The 12,127-nt window shown below is 46.3% G+C and overlaps 3 protein-coding genes across 17 annotated transcripts in view; 1 reads left to right on the top strand and 2 right to left on the bottom strand.

Annotated features, from left to right (window-relative positions):
• LOC121917114 (RNA-binding protein Musashi homolog 2-like) overlaps positions 1–12,127 on the bottom strand; it is a 911,933-nt gene that overhangs the window by 837,297 nt on the left and 62,509 nt on the right. The gene's annotated exons all lie outside the window — the stretch shown is intronic.
• The window catches only part of NF1 (neurofibromin 1), a 353,409-nt gene that overhangs the window by 293,542 nt on the left and 47,740 nt on the right, over positions 1–12,127 (bottom strand). The window lies entirely within an intron of this gene.
• Positions 5,223–11,952, top strand: LOC121917116 (galectin-9C-like). Its single transcript, XM_042442818.1, has 6 exons — positions 5,223–5,377; positions 8,424–8,512; positions 8,599–8,806; positions 9,954–10,073; positions 10,978–11,016; positions 11,712–11,952. Exons 1-6 carry the CDS (start codon positions 5,348–5,350, stop codon positions 11,928–11,930), a joined length of 705 nt encoding a protein of 234 aa, XP_042298752.1. The 5' UTR covers positions 5,223–5,347; the 3' UTR covers positions 11,931–11,952.

Raw genomic sequence — 12,127 nt, 5'->3', positions numbered from 1 at the left:
AGTTTGGGGTTTTGATTTGAAGTTGTCCTTCTGTGTGGCTTTGAAATGAACGGCGAAGTAGTTTGGTTTGAAAATACTCTATTTTCCATAGAGTTGGAAGAGACCGCAAGGGCCATCCAGTCCAACCCTGTGCCATGCAGGAACTCTCAATCAACACACTCCCAATGGATGGCATCCAGCCTCTGTTTAAAGACCTCCAAAGAAGGAGACTCCATCAACCTCCAAGGCAGCATCTTCCACTGTTGAACACCTCTTACTGTCAAGAAGTTCCTCCTAATGTTGAGGTGGAATTTCTTTTCCTGGAGCTTGCATCCATTGCTCCGATTCTCGGGAGCGCAGAAAACAGCTTGCTCCCTCCCTCAATGACATCCCTTCAAATACTTAAACAGGGCTATCCATATACTCTCTAACCGTCTCTTAACTAAACATCCCCAGCTCCCTAGATCTCTCCGCTCATAGGTTTCATGGCTCCAAGACCCTCGCCATTTTGGTCGCCCTTCCTGTGGACACGCTTTGGCCTCCTAACACATCCTTTGGCCCTGGCACTGACCAGAACCGGATGCGATATCCCAGGTGAGGCTTGACCGAAGCAGAATAGAGCGGTACTGTTAACTTCAATGCACAATTTCAAGCCTTTTTTTGTTCCTTTTGGGGGTGTTTCGTGGAGGCTTGAAGGCACACAACAACAGACGTACGGTGAACCCTAAGGCCATATCAAACTGTTTTCCTCTGACGGAGAGTGTGGTCATGGATGGTCAGAGGGAGAAAAAATGCTTCATCTTTAGCAGTTTTGGCCCATGGCGCATACTTGTCTCTCCACATTCGCTGGAGTTAGGGGCACAAGACCCCCACGAATGTGGAAAACAGCAAATAACAAAACACACAATGTTTTCCCTCCCCTGAGAGAACACCTCTCTAGGAATCTCTGGTCCGTCCAGTGCAGTTCTGTGGTCAATGTCTGACAGACCACTGACCATGGAGGTTGCGCTGGAGGAGCTACAATTGCCTAGCAAAGTAATTCACTATAGGAATCTAGGTCCTTCGGTGCAACTTTTTGGTTAACGCGGACCATAGCTGGAGGAGCTACAAAGGCCTAGCAAAACTGTCCTCTCCTGGGAATCTCTAGGGTCCTCCAGTGCATTCTGTGGTCAATGTCGACAGACCTGACCAGGAGTTGCCGCTGGAGGAGCTACAAATGGCCTAGCAAAGTATTCACTATAGGAACTAGTCCCTTCGGTGCAACGTTTGGTTAACGCTGACCATAGAGTTGCGCTGGAGGAGCTACAAAGGCCTAGCAAACTGTCCTCTCTGGGAATCCTCTAGGTCCTCCAGTGCAGTTCTGTGGTCAATGTCTGACAGACACTGCCATGGAGTTGCGCGGAGGAGCTACAAATGCCTAGAAAGTAGTTCATATAGGAATCTAGTCCTTCGGTGCAACTTTTGGTTAACGCTGACCATAGAGTTGCGCTGGAGAGCTACAAAGGCCTAGCAACTGTACCTCTCTGGGAATCCTAGGTCCTCCAGTGCAGTTCGGTGGTCAATGTCTGACAACACTGACCATGGAGTTGGCACTGGAGGAGCTACAAATGCTAGCAAAGTATTCACGATAGGAATCTCAGGTCCTTCGGTGCAACTTTTGGTTAACGCGGACCATGAAGTTGCGCTGGAGGAGCACAAAGGCCTAGCAAACTGTCCTCTCTGGGAATCTCTAGGGTCCTTCAGTGCAAGTTTTGGTTCAAGTTGACCATAGAGTTGCACTGGAGGACCTAGATATTCCTAGAGATAACTGTATTAATAAACTCCGTGAATAATCAAAGCCGCAAAAGTCAAAGCCGCAAATTGGGGCATAATATGGTTTCGGGAGGAGGCGCTTTGCCACGCTTGCATTAAACCCACCTTCGCAAACTCATCTTGGCTAAATTATGTTTCCGTATGTGTTGTTCCCACAATCGCAGTCCAGTGCTGATTCGGGGAGTTACAATCGCGCCAAAGTAACCTTTTCGAGTTCTTAATGCTCAACCTGCAAAGTATAAGTATCACTGGCCTTCTTTATCTCAGTATTGCAGAACAGAAAGGAGCAGACGCTCGGAGAGATCTAATCTTTGCTAAAGAATGTCGGTCAGAAAGATCTGAGTCATTATTGTTAGTAGGAACACTTATCGGGAGAACAATGAAAGGCTAAGAAGGAAATCAAGAAGTTTACTACAATAGATCGGCGTTGGTTGTGCCGTTCGGAACATAATTGAAACTAAATTGGAACGGAGAATTGAACCCCAGTCCTATCCTGGTCCCCAGAGGCAAAAAAAAGAAACACTTCCAGGCCACATTTCTTCCTAGCAATAAATCTCATTTCGGAGGCGGCAGCAGTCTTTGTAAAGAAAAGATGTGGCAAAGTGGGTCTGAGTGGGCAGAGATACCCTGAAATGGGGCACAATAATCTTTAATATATTGGATCAAATGTAGATTCTTTGGCGGCGAAGCCACATTGCAGAATTAATGCACTTTTTGGACAACACCGCTTTAAAATGCCACAGCTCCATCCCCTTGGGAGTCCTAGAGATTTGTCGGTTTTTTTGTTGTGGCACTAGAGCTGTTCACAGAGAAGGCTATGCATCTCACAAACACTGCAGATCTCCAAATCCACAGCATTGAGCCTAGCAGTTAAGACGGGTGTCAAACTGCATTTAATGCAGCGCGGAGGCGCAACCTTTGGTGCTTTTTGGGGAGGAAACACGCGCACCTTCTTCCCATAAAGGACCTTTTTGAACTTGTAGTAACTGAGGCTCTAAACAACCCAAGAAGTGACCTAGTAATGTTGTTGTGCATCAAAGAAGGCTTCAAAATAAGTTGTGTGCCTCCGATTGAATCTATCGTGGACTTTCTTGGCAAGTTTGTCAGAGGGGCTTTGCCAGTTGCACCTCTGAGGCGGAGAGAGTGTGCCTAACCCAAGGTGGGTTTCATGGCTGGGATCACAGAGTCATAGTCGCAGTACTCAAAACCACCTACGCCACATGGGTCAGAAACCAGGCAATCTTCAATCTGGGGGGGTGGTCAGTTTGGGGGTCCCTTTTCCTCTTTCCTATCAGTCAGACCGAATTAAATAATAAAAGAAGATATTGATTTTTTAAAAAGAAGTTATATTCAGCTTGTCTGGGTTCCTAAGAGGTTTGTATTGCGGAACAACAGGCTGTTATACAGACAGCCAAAATAAAGCTGCTTGAGTCCACAGTGGAGGTATGGTGTTTCAAGGATGCATGCGTCCTATGAGTCCAGAAGCCACCACAAAAGCCACTCCAGACCTCCTAGGGGCTGGAGCGTGGCTTTGGTGTCAACTCTGGACTCGGAGGACGCATGCATCAAGGAAACACCATACCTCCACTGGGACTCAAGCAGGCTCTTTATTTTGGCTGTCTGTAACAGGCCAAAGAGAGGTTTATGCCAAATGAAATCACTGCTGCAGCAATGCTGACCCCGAGCACATGATGCGACGGTCAGCCGCTTGGTCTCTTGCAAACTCTTTGGTGACTCATTGACCAAAATCATTCGGCAGAGGTCACCCAGAAAGGTGCATGGATGGAGTCCTCGGGCTGCCAAGGCCTTCCTGGTGCTCCTTTCCCCGAAAATCCAGGCCCCGGAAGGGTCATTTGTTTCCGGAGGACCAGATTGGGGCAACATTTGCTCACCAACTCACTTTAAACCCCTTTCTGGTTATCTCCATCCCTTCATGATGGATGCATTGGATTTCCTGCTGGCTTCAAAGCATTTGGGATTCATACCCGTCAATGTTCGCAGAGGAACACGGGGAATATGGGCCCAAACAACACCAAAGATAGGAATGAGGAGGAACGCACAGGTTGCTTTTCGCCAGAATCACTTGGGAAGGGGGAACATTGTCACCGTTTGGTCTTCCTTCGGTGTAGGGTTAATACTCATAGAGACCTCCAAGGGCCATCCAGTCCAACCCCATCCTGCCATGCAGGAACTCACAATCGAAGCACACCCCCAGAGATGGCACATCCAGCCTCTGTTTAAAGGCCTCCAAAGAAAGAGACCCATGATCCAAGGCAATGCATGCCATTGTCGAACCGCTCTTACTGTCAGGAAGGTCCTCCTAATGTTGAGGTGGAATTTCTTTCCTGTAGTTTGCATCCATGCCCATTGCTCCATGTTCGATCTCTGGAGCAGCAGAAAAAAAGCTGCTCCATCCCTTCAAAGATTTAAACAGGGCTATCGTATCAACCTCTTAAGCGTCCGCTTCTCCAAGCTAAACAACCCAGCGCCCCAAGCCTCTCGCCATTAAGCTTTATAGTTTCCAGACTTTTTAACGATTTTGGTCACATTTGGACACACTCCAATTTCTCAACCCCTTTTTGAATTGTGGTATCCAGAACTGTGGACACAGTGTTATTCCAGGTAAGGCCTGAAAAGCAGAATAGAATGGCACTATGACTTCCCTCGACCTAGATGCTATCTCTATAGATGCTGCCTAGAGTTGCATTGGCCTTTTTAGAGCCGCCGCATCACACCGTTGACTCAGCTCACCCTGGGGTCTACCACGACTCCGGGATCCCTTTCATATGGAGTCTTGTTGAGTCAGTGTAAACTACTTTTGCGTTTTGAAGACAGTTTGTAGCCATGGAAGTAAGCGGAGGGACAAATAGGAGAAACGGAAAAAGGAGATGTTTTAAAAGTTGGGACTGCCTTTGCAAAACCAGGGCAGTTGGAGATTATGAGTTGAGCTCCTTCAGGTATTAGAATAGTGAGAATCCAAGAGTTGGAAAGGAACCGCAAAGTCCAACCCCCTTCTGGCCCATGCAGGAAATCTCATCAAAGCATCCCCGACAGATTATCAACCATGCCACACTGCAGAATGAAGGCGGTTTGATGCCGCTTTAAAAAACCGCCACGGATCAATACTGGCTTTGTAGTTTGTTTTGGCTGCAGCGTTCTCTGACCAGATGGCCAAACAGCTCCCCAAACTACAGATCCCAGGATTTCCAGGGCATGTTGCGTTGTGCCAAAACTCCATTCATCTGCACTGCAGAACCTGTAATGAATCATCTTTAATTTGCCATGGCTGTTTCTGGTGTGTGGACTACTAATGCAGGTTGCTAACAACTACTATCTATCTATATAAAATCATGGCACTGCTTTTTAAATGCCTCTCTATGGCCCGCCCCTTTTGTCAATAGGCCACGCCCACAACAAAGTGGCCAGAATCAGCTGGGAGGGACTTTCATTTTCCCTTTGGAGATCCCCCATTCCACCAACCCTCTGCAGCAGTGAGAAGTTTGCAAAGGCTTCTTTTCCTTTTTGGTTCAAACCTAGACCCTGGACAGAGGAAACCATGGCTTTCCAGACCCCCTACTTCACACCGGTGAGTCCCCCAAGGTGGGCATGGGGGGCATCTCCTTGGAAAGGGGTTGAAAAGAGACCCTTTGGGGGTCCCTCTGTTTGGAAAGGGCTGGAAGAGAGACCCATTTGGGGTCCCTCTGTTTGGAAAGGGCTGGAAGAGAGTTTTTTGGGGGGATCCTCTGTTTGGAAAGGGCTGGGAAATAGATCCTTTTTGGGGGCCCTCTGTTTGGAGTGGGCTGGAAGAGAGATCCTTTGGGGTGCATCTTTGGAAAGTGCTGGAAGAAAGATCCTTTTTGGGTCCTCTGTTTTGAAAGGGCTGGAAGAGGGACCTTTTTGGGGTCCCTTCTGTTTGGAAAGAGCTGGAAGATGGATCCTTTTGGGTTTATCTTTGGAAAGGGCTGGAAAAGAGATCCTTGGGGGGATCCTCTGTTTGGGAAGGAGAGGAAGAGAGAGCCTTTTGGCGATCCTCTGTTTGGAAAGGGCTGGAAGAGAGACCCTTTTGAGTTCATCTTTGGAAAGTGCTGGAAGATATATCCTTTTGGGGTCTTCTGTTTGGAAAGGACCGGAAGCGAGTTCCTTTTGGGATCTCTCTGTTTGGAAAGGGCTGGAAGAGAGATCCTTTTGGGATCCCTCTGTTTGGAAAGAGATGGAAGAGAGATCCTTTTGGGATCCCTCTGTTTGGAAAGGGCGGGAAGAGAGATCCTTTTGGGTTCATCTTTGGAAAGAGCTGGAAGACATATCAATTTGGGGTCGTCTGTTTGGAAAGGGATTCTTTTGGGGATCCTCTGTTTGGAAAGAGCTGGAAGACATATCAATTTGGGGTCCCTCTGTTTGGAAAGGGATTCTTTTGGGGATCCTCTGTTTGGAAAGTGCTGGAAGAGATATCCTGGGGTCTTCTGTTTGGAAAGGGCTGGAAGAGAGGTCCTTTTGGGGTCCCTCTGTTTGGAAAGGACTGGAAGAGAGATCCTTTTGGATCCCTCTGGAAAACTTAGAAAAGAGATCCCTTTGGGGTTCCTCTGTTTGGAAAGTGCTGGAAGAGATATCCTTTTGGGGTCTTCTGTTTGGAAAGTGCTGGAAGAGAGGTCCTTTTGGGGTCCCTCTGTTTGGAAAGGACTGGAAGAGAAATCCTTTTGGATCCCTCTGTTTGGAAAGCTTAGAAAAGAGATCCCTTTGGGGTTCCTCTGTTTGGAAAGAGATGGAAGAGAGCTCCTTTTGAGGATCCTCTGTTTGGAAAGGGCTGGAAAAGAGATCCTTTTGTGTTCATCTTTGGAAAGGGGTGGAAGAGAGATCCTTTTGGAGGGCATCCAATGGTGGCATCACAGAGACAGGTTGCTGGGAAGGTAGATGCTTCTTCTTTCAAACCACTCCTGCTTACCAAAACAAAAAAAGACCAAAGTCCAAGGATTTTGGGATAAGTAGAAACAATGATATCATCTAACAGCCTCCTATTGCCCCTGAGCTTAGCTTCAATTGTCAGAACAGCTCAGGAGCCTGATAATCCTCCCACAATGATATATTTTCAGGAGTGATCTTTGTCCAAATGCAAAGACCTGGAAGGGTGCTCTGGTCCTGAATGGGCAATTCAGAGCCGCAAAGTTTACAAAAGGCCTGATCCCAGTAGATAAAACACAAAATCTCCCGTAAAATGAAGAATTAAGGTAAATATAAATATAAATGTCTTGGGGATCCTTATAGAGGATGTTCCAGAAAATCGAAAAGGTTGTACATCACGAACATGGAGCATCACTGGGGAGCATTTCCAGATGTTGGACAAATAGCGTTTCCAAACTCTGGGACTTACATTTCTTATTTTTCCCTACTTGGCAAGTGCAAAAGAGTGGAGCATCTTGCGATGGAGTTGTTTGTGCAACACGTTGGCCTCCCCGGCACATCAGAAACACAACCCTTACAGAGGATAATAGGGTTAACATTAAGGTTGGAAGGAGCCTACACACTTGTAAAGGTCCCAAAATGGCCCATGGTGCTTAATGCACATGTTAAACTACCTTTTTTCTTTTTGCGAGATGGGAATAAAAGTGTGGTTGAGAGCAACAAGGAAGCGTGCACCCTTCAAGGCCAGAAACCAGGCTGAACCTCTCTCTGTGTGTCAAAGGATGTGAAATCCGAAAGAGAGGAAATCATAAGCACACCAGAAACATAATCCTTGCAGAGGATAAAAGGTTTAACAGTAAGATTGCAAGGTCCCAAAATTGCCTATGGCACATAATACACACAAACACACAAACTTCCTCCCCATTCTTGTCCCCACTGTTGTTGTCGTTGGATTGCTTTAAGTAGTTTCCGGCAACCCTATTTTCATGGCAAGTTTCTTCGGAGGAGGCTCGCCATCGCCGCTCTCCGAGGCCGAGAGCCGGTGACTTGCCTAAGGTCACCCATGCCTGAGCCGGGATTCGAACCTTGGTCTCCAGAGTCATAGCCCAGTGCTCAAACCACTACATCATGCCGACACAATTGTTGCCGCAGCCTATTGTGTTAACCCGCTTACCTTAATGCACCAGGCAGAATAAGTCCAGCCTTGTCCTTAAGGAAAGATCGGCATTAAAATGATAACAACTAGGGTTTCTGGATTTATTAAAGTTGCCCTCGGTCTCCAGTTTTCAAGGGACAAGATGGGAGACTTGGGTGCAAATTCTCTTTTTGAAGGGACCAAATTTTGGTGAAGATTTTCTTCTGTGCACAAAGCCATCAATTTTTATTTTTTTGGTCCAAGAAGCCTTGTAGTTTGCAAAAAAAATGGATGCACACACACAAATCCTTTCTGAAATGTTCAACCAAAGTCCCCAAATTTTAAAAATCGTGGTAGGTTTTTCTCTTCCTGCACCACCCAAAAAACAGGGTCTCTTGACAATCCTTTCTTATGGAAAATAAGAAATATTCCGAATATTGTTTCCAGCTGCAAAATTGGGCAAGAACTGAAAATGGATGAATGCAAAAAGGAAAGGTTTTGGCAAGCCAGCGGAAAGATATCTCCATGTAATTTCTTAATATGGATGTATATGTGTGTATATTTGTTTTATTCTCACTAATATATATATTATCTTCACTAGTCTCTTCCATTTACTGGTCACATTTATGGGGGCCTGAGAGATGGGATGATGGTCTTGATCTCTGGAAGTGTCCAACACTCTTGCAAAAGGTGAGTAGTTTCTCCAGATGTTGGGGAAAGAGGCTGGGAAGGAATAGTCTCATAAAATGGGATATATATATATATATATCTTGCAGATTCCAGATTGACTTCCAGTGTGGCTCTGCCCCTTCGCCCCGACCGGACATTGCTTTCCATTTCAACCCTCGACTCGATGAAGGTTGCGTGGTGGGGAACACCTTGGAAAGAGGTACTTGGCAACATGAGGAAAGGAAGCCAGAAATGCCCTTCCGCAAAGGCCACCCGTTCGAAATCCGGGTCCTTGTGAACAGCATCTCTTTCAAGGTATCCATAAAATAAATGCAGTATAAGGAGTAATCTATGTTTTCCTCTTTTTCCCCCCTTCACCATACTCAGGATTGGATCCAAGGCTGGATCTCTTCCTTCTCTGGAAGGATCCTGGTCCAGTGGAGGAATCGACTGGTCAAAAAGGGACGGAGGTGATGGTCTTCTCCTCTCTGAAGGAGACCAGGGTTCGAGTCCTCACTCGGCCATGAAGCGCCTTGGGTGAACTTGGGCAAGTCACTCTCTCTCAGCCTCAAGGCAAACCTTCTCTGGACACATCTTGCCAAGAAAACGCCATGATAGGTTCGCCTTATGGTTGCCATAAGTTGGAAATGACTTGAAGGCTCACAACAACAACAGTGCCATGAGAATGTAGTGTACTACGGTGCTCAAAAGGGAAAGGATTTCTTCATGGGTGGATTTTTTAAACCAAACAATGGGTTATATACTAACTGTTGCTACTACTTTCTATTCTCGGAAGCTGTGCAGTTTACGAAACTGTAGTAGTAGGTGTCATTTTTTTAAACACATACAGAGGAAATATCTCCAAAATAAGGGCATGCAGTTGATGGTAGTGATGTTTCCTTCCCACATTTGCCAACCTTTGGGAGGGAGGGTGTAATGTTGTCGTTGTTAAGTGCATCCCACACTTTGCCCTTGTTGTTGTCTTTGCTCCAGATCTGCTGGATCTCTCCCACTCCAACTCCACCGTCTACAAACAAGTGTGTTTGTGTGGGCATTTTGATGTAGCACTAAAACTGTAGTAGCAGGTTGTTGTTATGTGTCTTCAAGCCATTTCCGACTTCCGGCAGCCTTAAGGCGAACCACCTACCTTTGGCAAGTCCTACTCTCTCAGCCACAGAGGATGGCAATGGTGAGAAAATCCCATGATAGGTTTGCCATAAGTCAGAAACGTCTTGAAGGCACACAACAACAACAACAACAAAGGCTGTTTTTATCCCAGGGTTTCTTCAGAGCGGGTTTGCCCTGACCCTTTTCAGAGGCTGAGAAAGTGGGACTTGCCCAAGGCTGAGCCAGGATTCGAACCCTGCTCTCCAGAGCCATTGTCCCTACTCCGTCGCAATGATGGCGATGACGGACGTGTTGATGGATGCTCAACCATCCTCTCTGTTTCTCCACATTCCAGGTGGCTGTGAATGGGAAGCATTTTTTGGAGTTCAGGCACAGGATCCCTCTGTCCAGAGTGGACACCATCGGCATCTCTGGAGGCGTGGAGGTGGCATCCATCAACTTCCAAGGACCCACCGTACGTAGCAGGGCTCCTTTGGGTCTTGTAAGGAGATGGTGGTGGGCCTCCAACTCTCTCGTCTCTGTATCGCCAAAGAAATAGTGCAGTGCACCATGGAAAGCCCATTAGGTGATTCCCAAACTCTGGTCCTCCAGGTGTTTTGGACTTCAGCTCCCCGAAGCCTCAGACATCTTGGCCAATAGTCTGGGATTCTGGGAGCTGAAGTCCGAAACATGTAGAAGCGCTGAGTTTGGGCATCGCCGCTTGGCAGGAGAGGAAGGAGAACAAAGAAGGAGTCATTGTAGGGAGACAGTTTTGAAAACTGGGAGCAGCAACCAAGAAGGTCCTCTCTCTTGGTCCCACCAAACAAGCTTGAGAAGGTAGTGGGCCAGAGAGAATGACCTATCCTAAAGATTTTGGAGCTCATGTAGAAAGATATAGGGTAGGAATATAGAAATAATGCAGTCTAACACCACCTTGAGTATTGTAGCTCCATCCCGAGGAAGCCTGGGATGCTATCCATCCATCCATCCACTTCTGAGCCTCATTGCCAAAGAGTGCTGGTGCCTCACAAAACTACACATCACAGAATTCTGAAGGAGCCATGGCAGTTAAAGTGGTGATTAATAAATGAATGGATGGATTGATGGATCGAGGGATGGATGGGTGGATTGATAAACGGATGGATGGATCAATCAATCTATCAATGGATGGATGGATCACTAGATGGATGGATGGATTATTGATAAGTGGATGGATGGATAAATGGATGGATCGATCGAGAGAAAGTTGGATGGATGAACTGATAAATGGATGGATGGATGGATGGATGACCAACTCTCTTCATTGCTGTAGTATCCTGGTTGCAGCTGCTTAGACCTTCCAAAAACAAGGACTAATTGTATTTTCTTTCTTTCTCCAGCAACTTCCAGATATCTGGAATGCTAGCACAGCAGCAATGGTAAGGCTTTCTTCATCCTCTCTTCCTTTCTTGCCCTTTCTTCCCTTGTTTTCCTTGTTACTTATGGCACACTGTTGCTTGTGTAACTGTAATAGGCTTTGTCATTCTTGTTATGTGCCTTGGAGTCATTTCCAGTTTATGGCGACTCGAAGGCTTCAATGTGGGAGCAGTAAAAAGAATATGGGACGAGTGATAGTGGTTTGCACAATAAAAGGAGCAGCCCAGCATGGCATAGTGGTTTGAGTGTTGGACTACGACTCTGGAGACCAGGGTTTGAATCCCGACTCGGCCATGGAAACCCTGACCTTTGGCAAGTCACACACTTCAGTGGAGGGCCATGGCAACCTCCCTCTGAAGAAACAGGCTAAGAAAACCCCACAACACCGCACTTAAGCTGAAAATGACTTGAAGGTACACAACAATAACAACAACCGGCAGTGCATTTGAAAAACAAAAAGCAAAACTCTGGGCGGCAAATGCCTTTCCGTTTACAAAAGTTCATGTTAGGTCTCAGGATGCAAAATGGAGGATTGGACTCTAAGGGCATGAAAAACCCTGCTGATGCCCAGCAATAGCAGAGATGATGATGATGATGATACCAGCCTGAGATCCCTTCAATGTGCTGCTGGCACCATCTAGCGGCTGCACCTCAAAATTGCCCTTCGCTCATGCATTTTGCTTTTCTTCCATTTCAGACCAATTCTGCTTTTCAACCCTGTCCAGCTTTTCCACCGGCATTTCCAGTAAGTCCCAAAATCCATCTTTTGTCTCCCGTTTTAACCATTCTTGGGCCAATATGGAAAAAAGACACCAATGAAGTTTGTTGGGGTTTCACTTCTCTCAAACACATTCTTCATAACTTCTTATTACATTCCTTCGTAACGTCTTATTGCGTTACTCATTTTCTGCTTTAACTTCCTTTATGCCTTTGCTTATTCTACTATCAATTTTCTTTCCTCTATTTTCTTCCTGTCTTCTGTTTCAACCTTTCCCTTCCTTTGTCTTCATTCTACTTTCTCTTTACCTTTTTAACTCCTCTTCCTTCCTTCTTTCATTCTTGCTGTGTCTTCTTCTTTCTTCCTATCTTTCCTGCTGTGTCTTCCTCTTTCTT

The sequence above is a fragment of the Sceloporus undulatus genome, chromosome 11 (genome assembly GCF_019175285.1).
Source record: "Sceloporus undulatus isolate JIND9_A2432 ecotype Alabama chromosome 11, SceUnd_v1.1, whole genome shotgun sequence".
In the NCBI taxonomy this organism is placed as follows: domain Eukaryota; kingdom Metazoa; phylum Chordata; class Lepidosauria; order Squamata; family Phrynosomatidae; genus Sceloporus; species Sceloporus undulatus.
The sequence above is the reverse complement of the archived record's forward strand: the minus strand, read 5'-3'. Positions and strand labels throughout refer to the sequence as shown.

Bases quoted from the DNA above. Each gene is read 5' to 3' on its own strand.
- LOC121917116 (XM_042442818.1), top strand. From the start codon at position 5,348: ATGGCTTTCCAGACCCCCTACTTCACACCG. The intron at 5,378-8,423 runs GTGAGTCCCCCA...TATCTTCACTAG, and splicing joins AGACCCCCTACTTCACACCG to TCTCTTCCATTTACTGGTCA. The intron at 8,513-8,598 runs GTGAGTAGTTTC...TATATCTTGCAG, and splicing joins GTCCAACACTCTTGCAAAAG to ATTCCAGATTGACTTCCAGT.